This window comes from Acomys minous, assembly GCF_964271855.1.
Source record: "Acomys minous genome assembly, chromosome: 11".
Classification (NCBI taxonomy): domain Eukaryota; kingdom Metazoa; phylum Chordata; class Mammalia; order Rodentia; family Muridae; genus Acomys; species Acomys minous.
Window position 1 is genome coordinate 55,489,046 of NC_140492.1, and position 22,101 is coordinate 55,511,146.

The window sequence follows — 22,101 nt, forward strand, 5'->3', positions numbered from 1 at the left end:
GTTCCCCACCCACCCAGGCAGGCCCTGTTTGAAGGACACTCACGCCAGCCTGTCTTCTCTGATTGCTCTCCCCTAGTCTCTCCACAAGGTAGGTGCCTGTTGCTAAAAAGGAAACGAGGAAGAGAAACAAAAGACAGCAATTTCACAGGGAGGTTTTCTGAGAAGGGACTTAAACCAAGAGTGGGCCAGTCCTCTCCCCTCTCTGCAGAAAGAGGGCTTAGTTCTTGTGTGCCTCCCCCTCCCCCTCCCAGCTTTAGGTCTGCATGGTAAGTGACATTTCTGCTCGTCAGTCAAGCCCCAGCGAACTAACCTAATCCCTTTAGGTCAGTTCACAGAGAGGGGACGCCCTATGTCCTAGAACTGGCCCCCTCTGGGAAACCTGTCAGGGACAAGCTCTGTGCTCTGCTGTTGAGTCAGACCCACAGCCTGAGTTCCCCTCAGAGATGAAGGCTTTCTAGTGGTCGGGGCATGGAGAGGTGGTGGGAGTGGGGGGAAGGGGGGGTGGAGGAAGTGGGGGAGGTTGGGGGGGTTACCATCTCATGCTCCCACTCTATTCTGTTCCTGCCAACAAATGGTAAATAAACACAGCTCCAGGTGCCTGGAGTCAGGTGACAACCACCAGAAAGAACCAACCTCCATCCCTAATCGTGGCTAGACCATCAAACTGATTCCTTCTCTCAAGAATCCTGGGGAAACCAACTCCTTTAAAGTTGCAAGAAAGTGCAGCTCTTGCCAGGTGCATTAGTTGTTAGAGCTGAGTTGTCTGGGCTGTGACAGGAGCAGGGATTTGGGGCCCAGCTTCTTGCAGACTTTTCTGTAAGGGGCCAAATTGTAAACCTTTTAGACCTCGTGGGCCAGTTAGCTTTTGCCATAAGTACTCAAACTGCCCTTGGAACACGCGCGCGCGCGCACACACACACAACACACACACACACACACACACACACACACAAAAACAGGGAGACATTATGCAAGTAAGCCACCGGAGGCGGGGGTGTGCTTGTATATTAACAAGGTGTGTTGACACAAACAAGCCACCCGAGGGCTGAGCTGAGTCCTGATGTTATGAAATCAACTTAAAGTGACACAAAACTAGGAAAGAAAAAGTGGCATGAACCTTTGTGTTTGACTTTTAGACAACCCACAGAGAGACCAGGAGAAGACTTTTAAAAAGCAGTTTGGTTTTCACAGGAACTCTGGTGCCCCATTTTTGACCACGTCCCCTTGATGGGGAGGCCCGGTGGCAATTAGAGGAAGGATAGCAGGCTACCAAGAAGAGACTTGACACCCTATGAGCATATACAGGGGGAGGAGGTCACCCTCAGTCACAGACATTGGAGGGGGATAGGGGGAAAGCGGGAGGGAGGGAGGAATGGGAGGATACAAGGGATGGGCTAACAATTGAGATGTAATATGAATAAACGAATAAAATATTTTAAAAAGCAGTTTGGAAACTTCTGGAAGATGACCATAAAAAGAGGGATGGAGGAGAGGAAGAAGGAGAAGATCAAATCTCATTCCAAAGGGCAGTGGAGTCAAATAGCTGTCATCCTGGCCTCTGAGTAGCAAGGCCACCTTGTGACTCTGGAAGGCTGGTCATCTGTATTCATGCTGGCCAGCTGTGAGGCCGGGTGAGGGCAAGAGGGACAGGGCGCACCGGGGAAGCACAAACCAGACTGCAGAATGCTGGAAGTCAGCCCGAGGAGGGGCCTAAGCATTCCTGGGAGACCAGAAGGGGCAGGGAGTGGTGGATAAGGGGGGGGGGCTCTGCAAAGGGGATTTCCCAACGCCCTGCTTAAGAGTCCCAGACCATCCTATTTGGGACCAATGGAAAACTGTGGAGAGAGAAAAAAAAAAACAGCAGTCATGTCTGAGTAAGGGCCTTAATAATGAGATTCAAGTTAAAAATGGACCTCAGGAGGCTCCTTCTGGGAAAGGGTGGAGGGTGTAACAACCACAAAGGTAAGTCCCTTCCTTTCGTGTGGCTGAGATGGAGGGTGGGAGCTGCCTCCTGTGGGCAGTGGTTTCATTTCATTGTCTCACAGAAATTCACAAGGCTGTAGCGTCGTGATCTCTGAGTGATTTTTCTAGAATGCAGTTTCACTGTTGTTGAGCAGCTTGTTGCATGAGATAGATCTGGGGGAAGCTGATTTTGGGGTGGACACCGACAGGAAGTCCTTTTGTCTCTTGAAGGTGCATCTTTGCTTGGCCGGTTGGTTACATTTGGGAAATTATAGTGCCGGAGCCGAAGAGATTCGTTTAAAACAAAAAGAAATCATTCTTGGATTCAGAGGGATTGGGGCTCTTAGAACAGTATATGACCTTGGGCGCGTGCAGATAATGGATAATTTAGCTGAGATGCTCAGACCTGAGTGAGCATCAGTTCCAAGCAGGGAACTTACACAAGCTCGGGCTTCCAGTTCGGTGGGTGGATGTGACTAGAAACCCACAGTTCTGGCCAGTCTCCATACTTGCTGCCACTGCAGGCCCAGGAACAAGTTAAGCTTCACTGTCCTGCACCTAACCTGGTGACCACAGCTCTTTAGTATTCGGTTTCTGTAAGCAGATGATGCCTCTTAAGCTAGGGCCCTGGCTCAGCAGCAGACTGCTTGCCTGTAAGGCTAACGCCCTGGGTGAAATTCCTAGCACAGATAGGAAAATGCTTTCCCATTTGCTTTAAATTCTGCTTTTTCTAGGAGAGGCCCTCCCTCAGGGACAGCTGCAGGTGACATCACTAATGGAGACCCTTCACAGAGGCAACTGTGGCACTCCAGGATTTGGTTTTTCCATTTGGTTTGTTTGTTTTAAAGGGTGGTTCAAGGCACACCTGGGCAAACCTGGAGAGGCCAGCTAGTAAGTCTATAAATATTTCCTGACAGGGAGCTGAGTTCCTTTTAAACTGGGAACAACATTCAAAATGAATTAACCAAGAGACATGGTTCCTCAAAAATAAAATCAAGCTCGGTTTTACCAGTTGCAAAGTGATACAGTTGGAGATTAAAACACAGACATGGATTCCAAAAGGACTTCTCCAAAAGGCAAACGCACAGCCTGGGTGACAGGGATGTGGACAGTGATCAGCCACGTTGTGACATCACAGGGAGCAGGCCCACGAATGTGTGCCCTAAGATCAGCTAAGCTGTTCCTCTCAGACCAAGGTCAGTTAAAAAACATGATACCCATGACTGTTAGCATGCCCTAAAAGATGATGGAAAGGTCTATGGGATATTAATATAAATCTCTAGAAAAAATATGAAATAACTTGAAGTTTCTGGAAATGAAGTCTTTTTGAGTTGTTAGGCCTGGAACAAGGAGGCTGACTTAATTCTACCCCTCAAAAATGAGCATTTGTCTCTTCTCTGGGTTTTTTTCCTTGTCTCTGATTTTTCATGGCAGGGCTAACCAAGCAAGAGAAGCAGCCTTAATTCTAAAATAGTTAAGTAGTTAAGACTTTTAGTTAACTTTTCAAATATTTTTAGTTTATTCTTTTATAACTTCAAATGCATATAAAATAAACTTTGTTCCTATCCCCCCAGTGGAAATATGTCATTTAAATCCTTAAAATTTTGCAAAAAGTTAGTAGTATTTGCATAAGTTGCATAGAGGTCGTCCACAGACTGTGAGTTCGAGACCAAGCCTGGTCTACAAAGCGAGTCCAGGACAGTCAAGATAACATAGAGAAACCCTGTCTCGGGAGGAAAGAAAGAAAGAAAGAAAATTTTCAAATGCCCTTTTGAGAAGGCATGAACAAGTGTACTGTGATCTAGTCACATTGTGAGGCATCATATAGCAGCCAAAATCATGACTTAGAGCAGAAACAGACAGATGAGTCTTGACGACGTGAAAGTGTAGTGTCAGAAGACTGTACACAGAATGGTCTTCTTTTACAAAGTTTAAAGTAATAAAAAACATTCTAGTACTTTTAGGAATACAGGTGAACACAATATAACAATATAAAAAGGAGGCAAATAAATAAAAATGAGATCTGTAGGAAAATGGGTGGAAATAGAAGGCGTTGAAACTAGATAACCCAGGCTCAGAAAGACACACGCGGCCTAAGTTCTCTCTCATCCACAGATGCTGGCCTCTAAGAGGAGGAGTTAAAGGGGTCCGTGACACTGGGGGCCAGAGAGGCTCCAAAGAAGGAGAACGGGAAAGACAGCAGAATGAAGTGAAAGGGGCGCCATGGACAAAAGGTGCGGCAGGCAAAGGGGACAGGGAGATGAGGACCAACCAACATGAAATACGCACGGACGTTCCATATGGAAACCTGCTGTTTGGCAAGCTAACTTTAAAAAACAAAAAACAAACAAACAAAAATGTACAGCCAGGCATAGTGGTGCTTCCATCCCAACACTCGGGAGGCAGAGGCAGCCAGAGCTCTGAGTGAGGCCAGCCTGGTCTACAGAGTCAAAGTTCCAGGGCAGTCAGGGCTGCGCGCGCTCACGCACGCACGCGCACACACACACACACACACACACACACACACACACACACACACACACACCTAAATGGAAGGCAAACTGGGCCTGATAATGATGCCCTACATGAGGCTGAGATAGGAGGCTTTTTAAATTCAAGGTCAGCCTGGACAACTTAGTGAGGCTCTGGCTCAAATTTTAAAACTGTTCTTTTTTTTTTTTTTTTTTTTTTTTTTTGATAATGGCTGGGAAAGTGGGGAGGGCTAGAGAAATGGCTCAGCTGCTAAAAGCACTGGCTGCTCTTCCAAGAGGCCTGAGTCTGATTCCCAGCACCCACATAGAAGCTCACAACTGTCTGTAACTCCTCTCCAGATCAGACACCCTCATGTGACCTCTGAGGGCACCAGGCACACACGTGGTGCTTAGACATACATACAAGCAAGACAGCCATATACATAAAACAAGTGAGAAAACAGTTTTAAAAGGAGAAGACACATTGAGTGACGAACCTAAGCCATGTGGGTCCCCTGTAAGGGCACTGCAACTGACTTTCATAACCTCCATGCCTGAGCCATTGTCCCGCTGCTGACTGGCACATGGCTGTGTTATGCGATGAAGAGGAAAAGCAAACAGGTTCCTCATTACCATGTGGTTGAGTCTTGTAAGGGTGTTAATGGAACCCAGACACAGAAGGAGGAGGGAACTTAAAGCTGGGAGGAGAGCTTGCTTAGCGTGTGTGCAGCCAAGAGCCTAGAATACATAGGTCCATCTATATGAAGTTCAAAGCTGGAGAAACCAGTCTGGTAGTGGAGGTCAGCTCTGGTCCCCAGGGGGAGGGAGCATCATGCCTGGAGAGACCTGGGTCAGCCTCCGAGGTTCCGAGGTTCCGAGTCTCCATCTCTCTCTGCTTGGAAGCCAACTCCATGGATGTCTGCACACACTGAGAATTCACTTATGGTTTGTGCGCCTGTCTTGGTGTTTGTCACGCTGTAAATCAAAGGTTACTTCAAGGGAGGGAGATATAAAGGAGAGATAAAGGGGAGACGTAGGCAATAAGGAAAAATGAAGCAGAGGCAGCCTGCCAATGGACGTGCAGTGCAGGAGCCACGAGCACAGACTGCCGAAAATACGTCTGAAAGCTGTGCCATATAACTAGGCACAAAGCCCCTTGGCTTTTCGTGTTTAACATTTGTGGTCATTTGTACAGCCATTTTTTTTTTTTTAATGTGCCTATGGAGGTTAGAAGAGGGTGTTGGGTCCCACGGAGCTGGAGTTACAGGTACTCATGGAAGGTCTGTTATATTTATAAAGGCATGCCTTGGGTATCTCTGCAGTTCAAATGAACCGTTTCAGTAACCCTTTGGGTGTCCACACGTCCATCAACAGAGCTCACTTAGGCATGAAGTGAAGTAGGACAAGAGAAAAAGTCTTGATCCGTGCCCCAGTAGCTCACCCAGTTCTGTCTGGAGACTAGCCATCAGCAGGGGCCATGCCACAACCCCTTATAAGAAGTTTTTTTTCTCTTAAAATCCTGCGCGCGTTTTAGCTATGAACTTACACACTTCCATTGCTCTCTTTTCCTTTTTTTTTCTTTCTTTCTTTCTTTTCTTTCTGTTTCCTTGAGAGTATCGTGAGCTCCTTACACAGCGACGAGTGTTTTTTGGGCACGTACATGCAGCCCTCCACCTTGAGCCACCGCTGTGCGCCTCTCGGGACCCTCCTAATGCAGGGTGATGGAAGTCAGGACCCCGGCTCCTCGCCTTCATTCACTGTATCTGCCTTCTCTCCATGGCGCTCCTAGTCCTAGGCTGTTGCTCCCAACTCCTGTGCATCCATCTCCCTCCTTCTCTCCCTCCCTTCCCCATAGGTTTTTTTTTCCCTATCAAGTGACAGGAACCCAGCTCAGCTGGTTTTTATCACGCTCTTGCCCTTGCATTTTTTCCAACTCAATTAAGCCATTACCAGGGCTAAATGAGGCATGGACTCTCCAAAAGTCACACCTGTTGTCGGGGAGGGCTTTTTCTTTCTTTCTTTCTTTTCTTTTCTTTTTTTTTTTTTTTTTTTTTTTTTTTTTTTTTTTTTGGAAGGGTGGGGGTGCAGAACCTGTACGGCTAGCCAGCCAACAAGCCAGGCTAGGAGGAGGCAGCTGAGTGACCTGGAGGTTTGTGCTCCCTACAGTGCTGAAAGAGCCCCCTGCTCATTGTAAAAACAAGAGGTGTCCTACCTTGGAACAGAAGAAATGAAGCCTGGCCCAAGCCTGGGGACAGTCATGTTGGTGAGGGATGCTGGCATTGATGACGACAGATAGGTTGACCTTCCCCAATTCTTGGGCAGCGAGTGTGTACAGAAACCTCTTACTGTGGATGCACCCTCAGCAAGAGTAAGAAAAGCTGCAACCAGAGCCAGGTACACACATGTTTGCAGATCATTACTCAACCTCTCCCGGTTATTTTTCCCGTTCATCCTCATTAAAGCATGCACATCTCACCTTTCCACAACAGTGGCTTGATCCCTGGAGGTTGTATCCACAGTCAGTGTGACTGAGAGGGCAAAGATTACCATAAGCCAGAGAGAAATCTGTGTGCTCAGCCTACAAAGACAGGTGACCTCCATTGGAAATCAATTTGGCTTTGTAAACATTTTTTTTTCCATTTGTCTTTCATGGGCAGTCTAGAAATATTATTTCTAAAACCCAGAAGCTGAGAAATTCCGGTTTTTGAGCTTGCCATGTCTTAAGTATATGCACAGGCTCCGTGTTGGGGAGATCTGTGCCCTGGGTGTTCTCTGGATAGACAAAGTCATTAGGCAGGAGAATTATATGGCTTCCAGAAATGTCACCGCCTAAGGGAGGTAAGGGAGGGGTTTACCTTGGTGAAAACTGAAAGTCCAAATGTCAGTAATTAGCCTGTCTTCATCCTCTGGCAGCTTGATCTGGGCTGTGGATCTTAGACGAGCCAAGGGCCTCCTACTTGTGCAAAAGTAAATTCAACTGAGTGTGTGTGTGTGTGTGTGTGTGTGTGTGTGTGTGTGTGTGTGTTTTGTAAAGTATCCATTCAGCTTCAGCCCCTTGTTCAACACTATAGACGTAATTGGGATTGTGAAGAAGCCGCACTCACAGGCATCCTTAGGTCACGTGCGGTGACTCCATCCCTGCTCTGTCGCCCAGGCCGACCTGCCCTGGACCACTTACACGTCAGTCATTCATTTAACAAATATTTTTATCTGTATTATCTACTAAACATCAGATACACTACTTGGTGGCACTTTGTGGTAGGCCGGCAAGTGGCCTAATGAGGAAGAGACAGGCCCTGCGCCGCCCATGGTGCTGCTTGTCTTACAAAACTGTGACTCAGTTCATCCTGGGAGCACAGTCTGCTCACATCGCCTCTCAGGTAGGGAGCTCCATAAGAAATCACCTGCCTGTGCTGAAAAACCCCTCATGACATCCTCATGATGGCAAGAACATCTTAAACATGGAACCAGCTGCTTCCGATATATGTCTGCCAGTTAGAAAGAAAAACAAAACAAAGCAAATATTAGCCTTGGCTTTGCGTGTGGTGATTTTTTTTTTTTAGGAAGGCAAATAGGAGTGATGTGATTTAAATGGAGTAAACAGAATGTGAGGAGAACAAATGAGTTTGTGCCCCAGGACAGGCACTGTTAGGAATAATTAGTTAAGAAAAAAAATATATAGAAAAACCAGGGCTTAAACAAGTCAGAAACGTGCTCTCTGTCACGTGACGGTCAGGATGGTTCACTGGCCAGAGCCATCCTTCCCTAGAATGTGGCTCTGGGTTCCAGCTGGGCGCCAGCTGTCACACAGTCCTCCATGCAACAGAGCAAATGAGGTGATGCAGGGATGAAGGACTGGCTTTCCTAAGCAGGTTTCCTAGAAGCTACCACTTGGCACCAGCCCAAACCCTGTTGGCAGAGATGTAATATATGACCTCGCATCATAAGGAAGGAAGAGGAGAGAGAGGAAGATAAGCTTCTTTTAGCCACTTCTCCTGCTAACAATGAGTTTGTAGTGGCATTAAAAATGAGGGAAGATATGAGATACAAATACTAAAACTGAAGTCTTGGTGCTGAGGAGATGGCACAGTGGCTAGGGGATGCTAGCTGCCCTTGCTCTGAGTTCATTTCCTGGCAGCCGCGGAGGATAGCTCACAACTGTCTGTGGTTCGTATTCCAGGAGGTCTGACGTCATCTTCGACACTCACACGTGTCTACACTAAGCCCCGCCCCCCAACACACACACACTTGCGCAAGAGAGACAGAGGCGCACACACATAAGCAAAAATAAGATACTAAGTGTTATTAGCGATCGCTCGCAAGCTTGTCTAGTCTCACTGCTACAAGCCAAACGTAAGCCAAGGTCACAGCCATGAATAAGCCAAGATTAAGCAGACGAGCTGGTCCACACTTGCCCGAACTGTCAAGCCTAGGAGTGGGAGCAAGGGCTAGAGGGGAAGGAAGGATGCTCTTGGCAGGGGAGATGATAGGAGTCCAAAGCAGGGACCAGCAGCAGGCAGGGCAAGGCAGAGGGAAGGATGAGGGCAGAACGGGGCAGGAGGGCATGGCTGTGAGATGAGACGGAGAAGAAGAGAGGCCCTAGGGTGACTCTCAGCTCGGAAAGCAAATTAGTCACTGGTCAGGACCGAAAAGGGCTGCACGGAGACCACGTTAGCCTGGCAGCCCTGATTGCTGCTGCAAACTGACCCCACGTCTTCCAGCACCTGCTCCCTCTTACCAAGAAGTTTCTGTTGCGTGGACTAGAAGTTAATAAACTTCCCTTAGGAGCTAATCCGTCACTGGAAACAATTAATAACTTAATTACTTAGTGACTCCAGCCGGTCACGATGTTCTCACTTCTACCTAACTCGGTGCACAGGGCTCCTTAAAAATTCTGAGTTCTTGAGGCAGGCTCGCTTCAAGTACCGGCGTTTTCACCTGACTAAGCCGCGTCTACAGGGAGTCTATTTCTCACCTACAAAGTGGATTCGGTCTTACTTCTTTGCCAAATCACTGGCAAGTTTAAAGTAAGCTGGGGTCTGTAGGAGCTCGCACAATGCCTGGTTAATTCACGTTAGTGTCTGTCTCTCTCCAAGCACTCGCTTTTCCTACGTGTTCATTTGACGAACAGTTGACGTTTGCTGCTTTCGACACAGCGCTAAGAACAGTGCCTGAGTCACTGTTTGATTTAGTTCAAAGAAAGAAAGTTGAAGGTTGGGGGTGAGGGAGTAGCTTGTTTTTCACTCCTTCTTGTTGAGGTAAATGCTGACGCTCTCCAGAAACAACTGCCTGAGGACAGAATTACATGTGATTATATATGTGCAGATGATCTTTATATTGCCAGGCCTCTGCACACTTCTATGTTAAGCTGTGTAGACAAGCACGCATGCCAGGTCCATAAGATGAAGCCAAATATCCAAAATTAAGATGGCAGTGTGCAAAAAAACTGAAATGTTCCCGGGTGTTTGGATATTTCCGGAGGTAACTTCTGGGAAGTTCGTTATCTCTGATTTCTCTTCCGGGTGGAGGAGTCCAGTGCCGTTGGCTAGAATGACTGTTAGAGTCTCCTAGGAGGCCATGAGAACGGAAGAAGTTGAGTGAGGCGGAGGGTAAAGCACAAAGCAGGCGGTGCCTAGTCAGAGGGGCAGCTAGCAAAGGTTTTTCCTGTTGCTTGGGGCCTCGGTGCTGCTACTTGAGCGACTGGAGTCCCAGTCACAAAGGTCTTGTCCAAGCCAGAGCCTTCACAGTGGGTCCTGGACCTTTTCCTCTGACGGGTCTTAGCCTAAGGCCTTTGATCTATTTGGATTCAATGTTTGAACAGAGTGAGAAACACTGACCTCGTTTCATTCTCTGTGTGCAAGTTACCCAGCTTGGCCAGCACTGTTTGTTCAGGAAACTGTCTTTTCTCCAATGCATACCTTTTGTTTTTTTTTTTTTACACCATTGTAAAAAGAATTAATATTTAGAATATACAAAGAACTCAAGGTACTACACACCAAGTGGCTCAATCAATAGATAGGCTAATGGAGTGAACTCTCAGCTCTCAAAGGATGGAATGCAAGTTGCCAATAAGCATATACATTTTTAACATCGTTAGCCATCAGAGAAGTACAAACAAACAAAAACTCCACTGAAAGCCTGTCTCACTCCCGTCAGAAAGACAGTCGAGAAAGCAAGTAGTGACCAATGTTGGCAAGGATGGGTGGGTGGGAATCTTTGTAGAGGGTGTGGGAACTGTAAAATGGTACCGCCACTATGGAAATCAGAGTAAAGGTTCCAAAACAAAAACAAAATGAAACAACAACAACAATGTAAAAAATAATCTACCACATGACTCAGATATTCCACTCCTGGGTACTGATAAACATATCACACAAGTAACTGCACATCAGCGTTTATTGCAGCAATATCCATAACACTAAAGAGTGGAGGCAACCTCAGTATCCAACAGCAACGGGGTGGATTTTAAACTATGGTTTATATACACAGTGGAATTATTTCAGCCACAAAGAGGATGGTGTTGGGGTCTGGAGAGATGACTCAGCAGTTAGGAGTGCCTCCAGCTCTTGCAGAGGACCTGAGTTTAGCAACAAGCACCCTAGTGGGGCAGCTCACAGGTGCACACTCACTAATAAAAAAAAAATAAATCTTTTTAAAGAAAAAGGTATGTCATTTGCCGGAGCTGGATGCAACTGCAGATAACGTGTTGAAGTGCACATAAAGTTATGTACGTGTAGTTGGCACAGAAGTAGAAGTGAAGCTGTCTAGGAACAAAGGATGCTAATGGGAATAGGGGTGAGGAGAGAGAGAGCTAAGTAGAAGGTACAGGGAAAGAATTTTCTCAGACTACACTCACAGCCTTACGTGACCTTGTGTAATACAAAAACTTTTAAGAGATTTGTCGAGGCTGACCATCTCTAGAAGTTTACAATGTGCTGATGGTTTATAAGGGTTCACAGAGGTCAAGCAACTTGCCCAGAGTCCCACGTTGAGACACAGTAGAAATACAGTCAAATCCAGGTTTAACTAGAAGCCTGTGCTCCCAGCGCTTCCTTCTGATAAGTGTGAAAGCTTGCAAGGATACACTGCCAAGTGACAAGACGGAAGGCGGAATCTCAGCATGGTGGTGCACCTGCGCACCTTGAGGCTCAGCAATGCAGGACAATTGCAAGATTGAGGGCAGCCCGAGCTACATCGGAGTTCTTGGCCGTTCTGATCTACCTATGTGATCCTAATGTGAACCCCAAGATTGTGAACTGTAAAGACCTGCTTCTCGTTTGGTGTGGCTCACCCCTAGCATACACATCTTTCATCCAAGAGATTTCTGTATATAGGATTTAATAAAATTAACCCTAGGTCAAGAGGCAGATCAAGAAACCAGAAACCAACTAAGAGGGATTAAGTAGAAAGGAGGGACTTTGGGAGAAGAGTATTTAAGACAGTGTGGAGAAGAAAATGGAGCTCTTTGGCTTTTCCTGTGTTGTCAACTGAGTTAGCAAGCTTTTGGCCTTGGCTTTTGACTTTTGGGCTTTGGGGGGCTTCTAGGTTTGGGTTTTGGGTTTTGGGTTTTGGCTTTTTCCATTTGGGATATGATCTGAGTAAGAAAGACTTTTTCCTTTAGGATGTGAGCTGAATAGGAAGGTCAGCTGGCTGCTTGCTCTGTCTCTTGACCTAGGGTTAATTTTATTATATCCTGTGTACAGACAGCTAAAGGTGTGCACTAGGTCTGAGCCACACCATAATCATCTGTTTGCAATAAACAGAGATTTCTCAAATTGAAGGTGTGTGTTATGGATGAACCACACCAAACAAGAAACAGGTTTTTACAGTTCACAATCTCAGGCTTCACAACGAGATAAAAAATATCCTCCAAACCTAGTCAGACCTGTTTCAAAAGCTAAACAAACTAAAAAAAACAACACAAAAAGACCAACAACGACAATAAAAATTTCCTCACAGTTAGGAAAAAAATGTAAAAGTTCAGGTACAATAAATAAATAAATAAATAAATAAATAAATAAATAAATAAATGCCCTTGGAAACGGGGAGAATTCTAAGTCCCAGAGGAATTTAGAAAGAAAGTTCTGCAGTGATCGAGTGTGGTCATGTCTTGGCAAGGGAGCAACGATGGGGCCTAAGCTTGTTTCTTGGTAGGTGCGAAATAATTTTCTGTAATAGAAAACAATGAAAGAAACACGCATTTTGGAGGGAGGGGCACTTAGGGCTTGCTAAGATGAAGCAGTTTGGGAGGGACAGCCCAGATGAAGATGCCCAGTTGACAGTACAGTCCTTGGCCCTGAACTTGAAAAAAGACTCTATTGAGACAACATCAAAAAGCAGTCAGTGTTGACCCACACAGGAGAGAGCTGGGATGTCGGATGAACACAGCAGAGGGTTCTTAGCAGGCTGGTCAGACAACCTCAGGAGGATTCCCCGGATCCAATGGCCGATCCGTAATTTACCTGACTCTTTTACCACAGGGCTTCTTAATGCCTTTTCACTTGTCACCACTTTTTCCTGAAAAACAAAATTGATATGGCCTTAGGTGTGTAGGCACATAAAATAGTCACACAGAGAAAAATCTTTACTGATAATAAACCAGAAAGGAATGTATCTAAAGCAATTATTTAGGGTTCTAGTTTCATTCTGTTACTGTGACCCCACCTCACTCCACCCTCCAAAAAAAAAAAAAATCTCTGACCAAAAGCAACTTAAAGAGCTAAGAAGTGGTGGTACATGCCTTTAATCCCAGCACTCAGGAGGCGGAGGCAGGAGGATCTCTGTGAGTTTGAGACCAGCCTGGTCTACATAGAGAGCTCCAGGCTAGCCAGGCCTATAGAGAGAATGTATATTTAAAAAACAAACAAACAAGCAAAAACTATAGGACATTCAGTATACATATAATTTTAACATTTATTAAAGACATCAGCAAATTTGCATGCTGATGATATAGATGTGTTTATTTATTTTTACATAAAAATTAAATCTCAGATAAAAATTATGCCTCATCTCCAATATTATTGAGAGTTCATTGGTATTTCATTTATAATCACAAATACTGAACATGGCACTTCATATACTTATGAAATACAAAATGGCAGAAGTCTGTTTAGGACCATATCAGAAACTGTTGAAAATCTACCCCATTCCAAGCCAAAATTCATTGAATAATTTCTTTTAAAGACATTCAAGTCAGCAACTAAAATGGCAATGTTGAAGAAAAAAAAAAAACAAACAAACAAACCTTCTGACACAATACAATCTGAAGATACAATGAGTCAACACATGCCAAAGAACGGCAATACTTCCTTATTGAGTAAACGCCTGTTTTCCATAGCTAAGCCATTGTGTTTGTTTAAGAGCAGAAAACTTTGTATGTTCAACAAAACCCTGCAGTCCATACACACAATTGTCTTGGATCCAAGCTAAGGCATTTTCAAAACCATTGTGATTTCCAGGGCACCTTAGGTGGGTCACCTAGTGTGATGACAGGCTAGTGCCCAAGTTCCTGTGTGCGCAGAACCAAGGCGGTGGTAAGGTCACATGATGGTGACGTCACATGAGGCATCCTGGGCAAGGACTACCAGAGGAGTTGATTTCTAGTCAATGCTTCTTCAGAAAATATTCACTATCGCCAAAAAAATTTTGCCCTTTAAAGTTGTAGGGAGCTCGGAGGGGCGGGGCCTGCTGACGATGTTCGCCACTGTGCATGTATTAAGATCAACGTTTAAGAGTTCATTTTCACCTTCAAGGAGTTGAACTCAGCTCCTCAGGTCATCAGCTGGTGTAGTGATTACTTGAACTCAAAAAGCAGCCGCGGAGCCGGCTACGCTTACCGATAGCCTCCTTAGAATGTGGCCTTTCAAAACTGGATACAGCCCTGCGGTATGGGCAACTGCAATTTTCTGTATGTCACACTTTAACGACTGTAAAACTGTCATTCAAAGCTCTGCTTCTCAATCTGCTGTCCCCCTGAGCCACTCTAAACGGGAACTCCAGGCTCCTTCTGTGATGATTCTAAGATGGGACACAGGTTTAGCTGAATTCGCTGTCTCTTTTCTTTTAGAAAACAGCTCCGGGCAGCCTCTACATGATGCCGCTTCTCAGGACTCGGGGACCAGCCACCCTACACCCCCGCAATGGAGGCGGTAGAAATGGAGAAACAAACAGCATCCCGTCTGTTCTGTCGTTAACTACTCTGTAGACATGTGTCCACACCAGAAGGCGTGAACCGCAACCGAGGGTAGGGGGAGTTCTCAGGCCCCCAAACCACCAGTACCTGTCTCCCTGGAGAGAAGACAGAGCCATGGCGTCGTGGTACAGCTACTGTTTGGCCCTCTTGGCTCTCACCTGGCACTCCTCTGCCTATGGGCCGGACCAGCGAGCCCAAAAGAAGGGGGACATTATCCTTGGGGGTCTCTTCCCTATCCATTTTGGAGTAGCAGCCAAAGATCAAGATCTGAAGTCAAGACCAGAGTCTGTGGAGTGCATTAGGTAAGGGAAGGCCGAGTGGAGGGTCTGTCCATCTCTCCGTGGCTGGAGGAAAGCTGCACGGGACCCAAAGGGGCATTAAAAGCCTTTTCTCTCTTTTTGAAAACAAATGGTTGTCATCCTGAGGCTTTTTGGCCCTTCATTTTCTTTCTCTAAAGAATTCTTTTTCAAAAAAAAAAATGCCAAGGATGAGGAATAGAAAACACAGGCCTGTCAAGGGCCAATAATTTGGTAGCCGGAGCATCATTTCTTCTTGTAGTGATAAACAGCATATGGTGGTAGTGTTGCTTCAGTGCAAGACTGAGAAGGAGTGGAGCTGAGCAGGATGGTACAGCCTGCATTTCCATCACTGGAGCAGGAAGTTGAGAGTTCCAGGTTACAAACCAAGACCCTGTCTCAGCAGCAGGACCTTGTCTCAAAAACATGAACAAATATAGAAATAACAAATAAATAAATAAATACCTAGGGCTGGGAATTTGGACTAGTGGTGCAACTCTTCCTAGAATGCACTTGTGTTCTCTCCTCAACGCTGCAAAATTAATTAATTTATTCATTCATCAAAAAAATCAATGAAACATGTATCGGTAGAAGCTCATTTTAGCTGATAAACTTTTGTAGTAAATTTCTCTTTGACCTACATGCTCCAGTGATCCATGAATATCAGCTGCCTCGCCCTTTTTTGTTGTTCGTCATTATCAAGGGAATTTAGAGCTAAAAGAAGCAGGGTAGTAGGCAGGCCTGGTGGCGCCCGCCTTTAATCCCAGCATTCAGGGAGGCAGAGGCAGAGGCAGAGGCAGGCGGATCGCTGTGAGTTCGAGGCCAGCCTGGTCTACAAAGTGAGTCCAGGACAGCCAAGGCTACACAGAGAAACCCTGTCTTGAAAAACCAAAATGAAGGAGGGGGGGGAGGGGAGGGAGAGAAGGAGGGGGAGGGAGACTCAAGCAAGCCTTTTTTAAATACAGCCCACTACAATTTGAAACTATTTCTGTTAAAACGTCTTTCTCATAAAAAGCTGAATTCCCTTCTTCTGTCCTATTCTCCACACTCCCTGTCACACACAGATAATGTACCTGGTATAGACGGGACATCGTAGAAAGCTTAGGGACCTTGTGGCCTCTCAGAATACTTGAAGACAGCTAATGTGTCCCCCTACACTTTTCCTTCTCCAAGCCAATAGCCTTTGTTTTAGTATCAATTCCTCTCATATGTGACTTTTTAAGGCACTTGACCATTCTGTTTGTACACCTGCACACACGCGCCAGGGCGCGCGCACACACACACACACACACACACACACACACACACACACACACACATCCTCCCACCCCACCCCCGCTGCTCCCTCCTTAACTGTGACCCTTTTAGACTGTGGCATCCAGCCACAGTCAGCTCCCTCGCAGGATGTGACTGCCACAGAGCGTCACCTCACTCAGACAGGAGAGCCTCAGAGGCCCTGAGCCCACATCACATGTGACTCAGCTTCTCAACCCCCTGATAGCTGGAAAAGTAAAGTAAAAATCAACATTAACCCTCAAAACTGGATTTCTGCTCATGCCGTAAGGAAAGCCAGGAACATTTTCACATTTTTTTTTTCTTGTGAATATGGAAAAAAATAAATGCAGGATGGCATTAATATTGACTGTATCTTCCTACGACTCACATGGACAAACGTTGCCTTCGTTATTCCTGGCGGAACTGACTTCCAAACATACAAGATGCTTGCCCTGAAAACGTATTAAATATAGCAAAGCCAGTTTGGCATTCGTTTTATAAAATTAATATTTACATAATATTGTAAAAAAATAATTTAGTATCTCCTAATAATCTTACAAGTTTGAAACAAGTAATTAAATATTGAAAGGAACAAAATGACACTGAAAATTTTACATTCAGCCTTAGACCAGGAACTCTGGAAACTTAACCATATGGTGGAATACAGTGGGTCAGATTTTGCCTCCCATCACTGAGTCATGGGCCCACAACACAGAGGAGGAGCTCGCCCCCCTGTCGCCTGTGGTGTTTTTCCTTCTGGACCCTGATTTGCTGAGTCAACACATTTATTCAGCAGGGAGCCTACCCCCCCCCCACTTCCAAGTCTGGGAGAATTAAAATCTTGCACCATTTCTTTGTTGATTTATTTGATTTTTACGTAAAATAATGTCCTTTGAAAAGCAGCAGTGGTCACTTTTTAAAACATAAATTATAAATTAGCCCAAAGCACACAACTCTTAGGGCATCTCTTATCGCCGTCTCTGTGTAGTTCTTCACAGGCTTGATGTTTATCTACAGAAGGTTCATTTCACTGTCTGCTTTCACCTCCAGGAATGTCACAGTCTAAATTTGTGACAAATCTGCAAACCTGAGGTTATTTTTAGGCTCCCACATATTAATATCCTAACCTATTTACATTCCTCTGGTGCTTTTTTTTTTCTTTCTTTCTTTTTTAGGCAAGTACTTGCTACATAGCCCAGGGCTGGCCTAGAACTCCCAGCCTTCTGGCTCCAGCCTGTCAATTATGCACCACACAGGCATGCACCACCACACCAAGGCGTGCCTTGCATTCACTAAACGCCTTCACACCAGCTACTGAAATTTTTATGCTAGAAAATGCAACTATAAATTATTCAGCTAAATACCAACGATAGTCCTTTTTATTATCGCTCCCTAATCCAAACGAATCCACTGTGGCAAGAATTTTACCCAATCTCATGAAATCTTTAAAGCCAGCCTAAAGGAAAAATGTTGTCTCTGTTTTTACACAGAGGACCTTGAACCTCAAAGGGCACAGTCCCAAACCTAAGGGTACAAGAGCGGAGATTGGAGCCCAGCTCTGCCGGTCCTGACCCCAACAACTGACCAGGGTCTCCCCCCATCCCTTCCATCCCCCCACATCCCCTTTGTCTTCCTTCCAGGTACAACTTCCGAGGATTTCGGTGGTTACAAGCCATGATATTCGCCATAGAGGAGATAAACAGCAGCCCCGCCCTTCTTCCCAACATGACCCTGGGCTACAGGATATTCGACACCTGTAACACCGTCTCCAAGGCCTTGGAGGCCACCTTGAGTTTTGTGGCCCAGAACAAAATCGATTCTCTCAACCTGGACGAGTTCTGCAACTGCTCCGAGCACATCCCTTCAACTATAGCCGTGGTGGGGGCCACCGGCTCGGGTGTCTCCACTGCAGTAGCCAACCTGCTGGGGCTCTTCTACATTCCCCAGGTACCGCCCTTCCTTTCTGTGACTTATTTTTATTATTTTGTAATCATTTTAATTGTGTTTGTGTACATACCACACACACATACACACATGTGCATGCATGCAATGTGTGATTAGGTGCCTTCAAGAGACCAGAGGTGTCAGATCTCCCGGAGGTGGAGTCATAGGTGGTTACATGTCACTCAGCATGGGCACTGGCAATGAAACTCGGGTCCTCCGAAAGAGCAGTTCAACCACTGAGCCATCTCTCCAGCCCAACTGGCATCTCCCTAGATGGGCCCCAAAGGCATGGAGTAGGAGAAGCAGGTTTGGAGGGTTTCATGCTGGCAGTGTCCTCTGTGGCTTTCTGTAGGCACAAGGGTAGTTGGGAAAATGCGTTGGGGTCTCTGAGACCTTTATGTCAATAAGACTTTCTTCTCTCTTCCAATATTGATTTCAATGTAACTCACGTGTATACAGCTTGACCTCTCTTTTTCCTCAATGTTATTTTCCCATTCCACTCCTTTAATAACTGACATTCTATTTTTATCAAAAAGGACTAAGATCCTATGATGTGAGTCTCGCCGTTCAAATCAAAACTACCCGCTCCTAGTTCTTTACCCTCAAAGTTTCTTTTCCCTGCGATCAGCTTTAGCTCAGGGGAAAGTAAAGCTTCCCCAGAATACGGGAGCTTCATCAATGACTCACACATTTTGAAGCATGCTTTTAATTCCCCTCCCAACAAATATTTACAGAGTGTATATGAACAAAGTCTCCATCCTGTGGTAGAAGGTAGGTGTCTTTTCAAATACCAGTCATTCACCAAAGAAAGTGTTTTATAAGCATTGATACAAAGTTGCATTCCTCTCCTCCCCCCCCATACCAAAGGACAATAAACTCTAAATGCCATTTTATAACCTGATTTTCCCCCTTTAGCACTAAGGCCTGTCAAGCCAACCTTTCTTTGAACAAATAACTACAGATCTGTTATGTCACTTTGTCATTGGTCAAAACCGCAAGCAGCTTAAATGTCCATGGATAAGAAAACAGATTCAGCTTGGTTGTGATATGACCTTCCGCTGCAAATTAAATTAAAGATCAGACTTCATTTCTTTCAGTGTTTAACATTCTAAATTTAATATTCAAAATGCATTTCCACTTCTCTTGCTGCAAGGGGACAATTCCTTTGTTGGTAGCCTTAATCCATTTGCAGACTTTCTGCAACAGCAAAGGCACACTTGTCTTACTTTCAGGAAGTAAAAATGCTCCCCATAGGAAAGCCCTGGCTCTGTCATTTTTGTACCAAACTGCTCTGACTCAGTCTGTGTTAGTCAGTGTGCTGAGCATGTTTAAGTCTGGAGGGCTGTGCAGCATTGTTTTCAAACGCACCATGAAGGTAAGTTTTCAGCTGGTTGGCCAAGTGGCAGAAGACAGAAATGGCATCAGGTAAAGAAAGAAGAAGAAATAGAGAGCTTTGCTTCTGCATGGCTAGAATGGAAGACTGAGAGCATGAAGGATGAAAGTGTTAAGACTGCAGTTGCCTGGGAAGGTCACACACACACACACACACACACACACACACACACACACACACACACACACACCTTTCATCCCAGCAGGTGGGTCTCTGCGCACGTGAGACCAGCCTGCTCTCCATAGTGAGTGATGCTGTCTCAGCTTATCTTCATAGTGCATTTAGAATAGTGAACGCTGCACAGTCTGCCAGGTTTAAAGATGCCAAGCACACTAACTGCCGAGAGAAGCACTGTCTAAACAAAACAAAACAAAACAAAACAAAAAAGAAATAATAACAATGATGATGATGATGATGGTGGTGACCACTAGTCAAATATCAGCATGAGTTCTTCGTTGTGGCTTCAGGCTAGAATCACTCAGGGAGATGTAAAGATCCTTCTGCCTCGGTCCACACTGCAGAGCTCAGGCTCCTGATAGGTAGGCTAGGATGCGGTCCAACCTCAATCCTTCCCCCAGTACATTGCATTTCAGGGCTAGGAAGCACTGGCTCCATGGGTAGAGCCACGGGCCCATCCCTGTCACTATGACAACCATGCCATCAAATGGAGATAACAAAAAGAGACCAGCTGGAAGAAACTGGCCATGGATTACCATGTAGTTTTCCCCAGTCAAGAAAAGTTTGATGTGTTTTTAAAGGCTTTTTTTTTTTTTAGGTTGCTGAGTGACATTTGCTTGACTTAATAGGTTGCCATTTGAAAACAGATCAACTATTATATTAAATACATTAAGAGATTGTATCCATGAGAGATAGTTTGGGTTTTAATTTGTATGCTTTTATAAGCATTTTTGGTCCGTTCTGGGGTTTTTGTTTGTTTGTTTTGTTTTGTTTTGTTTTGTTTCAAAAGAAGATAAAGAAATGAGCAATGATGGGCAGACGTCTGTCTGTCAACCCAGTGATCATCGGGGCTGAGTCGGCTGATCCGGCTTGCTAGGCACGTGTTCCCTTGCTCCCCCACCACTCCACGAACACGCTGTTCACACAGTCAAGGAGGACCTTCCCTACATAGTGGGGGGCCAGTCAGCCGAGGGTATATAAGTAGCTGTGTTCCCCTGCTAGAATCTCCAAATAGGCTCTCGAGAACTGATAACAGGTACACAAATCGCTTCATCTAATTGTCTAGATCCTGTCTTTCTGCGGAGGGCATCGTTTGGATAAACAAGTTATCAGTCTCATGCTCAAGCCCCTTAGATCAAAGCCCTTGTCAGAGAAGTTGTGCTTGCCTTTGGCAGATTTGGTGGAGTCTTTCTTAGGTCCATATCTTTGATGGTTTTTGTATATAGAGACACTTAATTGGTTTGAGGGAAAAAAAGAGAAGCCTGTTGGAGGTGTTTATTTTAAAACATTGGCAAAACACAGAGCTAATTGTTTCCATTAGTAAAAACCATAAGAAAAGCCTTCCTGTAAACATCTTTGGCTTATTTTCTGAAAAGATCAAAGGTGCATTAGAAACTAGTGAACAATTTCTGTTAAACACTACTTCGTTTCCCAGAAGGACTCTATTGAAAGGAAATCTGTCCAGTTCATCAGAAGAAATGCTCTAATAACTTGGCACTCCTGAGCTGGTGAGCTGTGATGACTCCCAGGGGGGCTACCAGAGGCCCAATCAGGGGTATTGAGTCTCTGCAACTCTCAGGCATCTAGTAAGGCCCTGGGGGGAGGGGAGCCTGAACACTCCCACTAGCGTTGCTCAGCTCTTCCTATGCCTGTCTTCTGTGGTGATATATATACACACATATATACATATACATACATATACATATACATATATACATATACATATACATATACATATATACATATACATAAATGTTGCAGAGCTCTGTACAACCTAATGGTGTCTGGGCTCCTTCCAGACAGTGATCTCTGAACATCAAAGGATTTCTTTCCTTGACCGACACCCATGAGCCAATGTAGAGCTGCCTATAGCACAGTGTGTGGACTAGTCAACCACACACCTTCTCCGGGCCTATTTTTCAAGCCTCTATAATATTTCTGAGACTCACATGAGAGGCGAGGCAAGTAGTCTTCTACTCACCGGGCACTGAGCAAAGAAAAGGGCTGTGGATGATAGCTGAACCCCTGAGAAGCCCAGAGAAGGAACGGCGTCTTTTGGATGATATTTAGCGGTGTTCAATATTGCTATTGAAGGGCGGGGCGACTGAGCTCACATACTCACCCTGATTAACTTAACCGAGCCTAAAAGCTAAAGCTGCTCTCAGAATTCACTGCAATTGGTGTTAGGTTTTGTCTCAAGAGCATGGCCAAGTAGGAGAGGAATGCTAAGAAATGGGAATGGAAAAAAAAAATGAGTGGAGTCAGAGGAAGGACTCTTGAGGGTCCTCTGAGGAGCCTCACGTTTGTAACTATAGGAAAGCTGGTTCTCCCAGAGGTGACTTATATCCAAGGCATCCATAACAGTAAAGGGGGAGCCTGAGCCCAACAGGC

General features: G+C 45.3%; 1 protein-coding gene across 7 annotated transcripts in view; it reads left to right on the forward strand.

The window, feature by feature from the left end:
- CASR (calcium sensing receptor) overlaps positions 1–22,101 on the forward strand; it is a 71,250-nt gene that overhangs the window by 28,898 nt on the left and 20,251 nt on the right. For 5 of the 7 annotated variants that reach the window (XM_084802263.1, XM_084802262.1, XM_084802258.1 and 2 more), the window contains exons 2-3: positions 14,500–14,927; positions 17,837–18,143. In XM_084802263.1, the coding sequence (XP_084658389.1) occupies positions 14,740–14,927; positions 17,837–18,143 (495 nt within the window). In that variant the 5' untranslated portion in view covers positions 14,500–14,739. Of the gene's footprint in view, positions 1–1,796; positions 1,963–7,666; positions 7,814–14,499; positions 14,928–17,836; positions 18,144–22,101 lie in introns of those variants that run through there. The other 2 variants (XM_084802257.1, XM_084802261.1) reach the window with 2 other exon arrangements.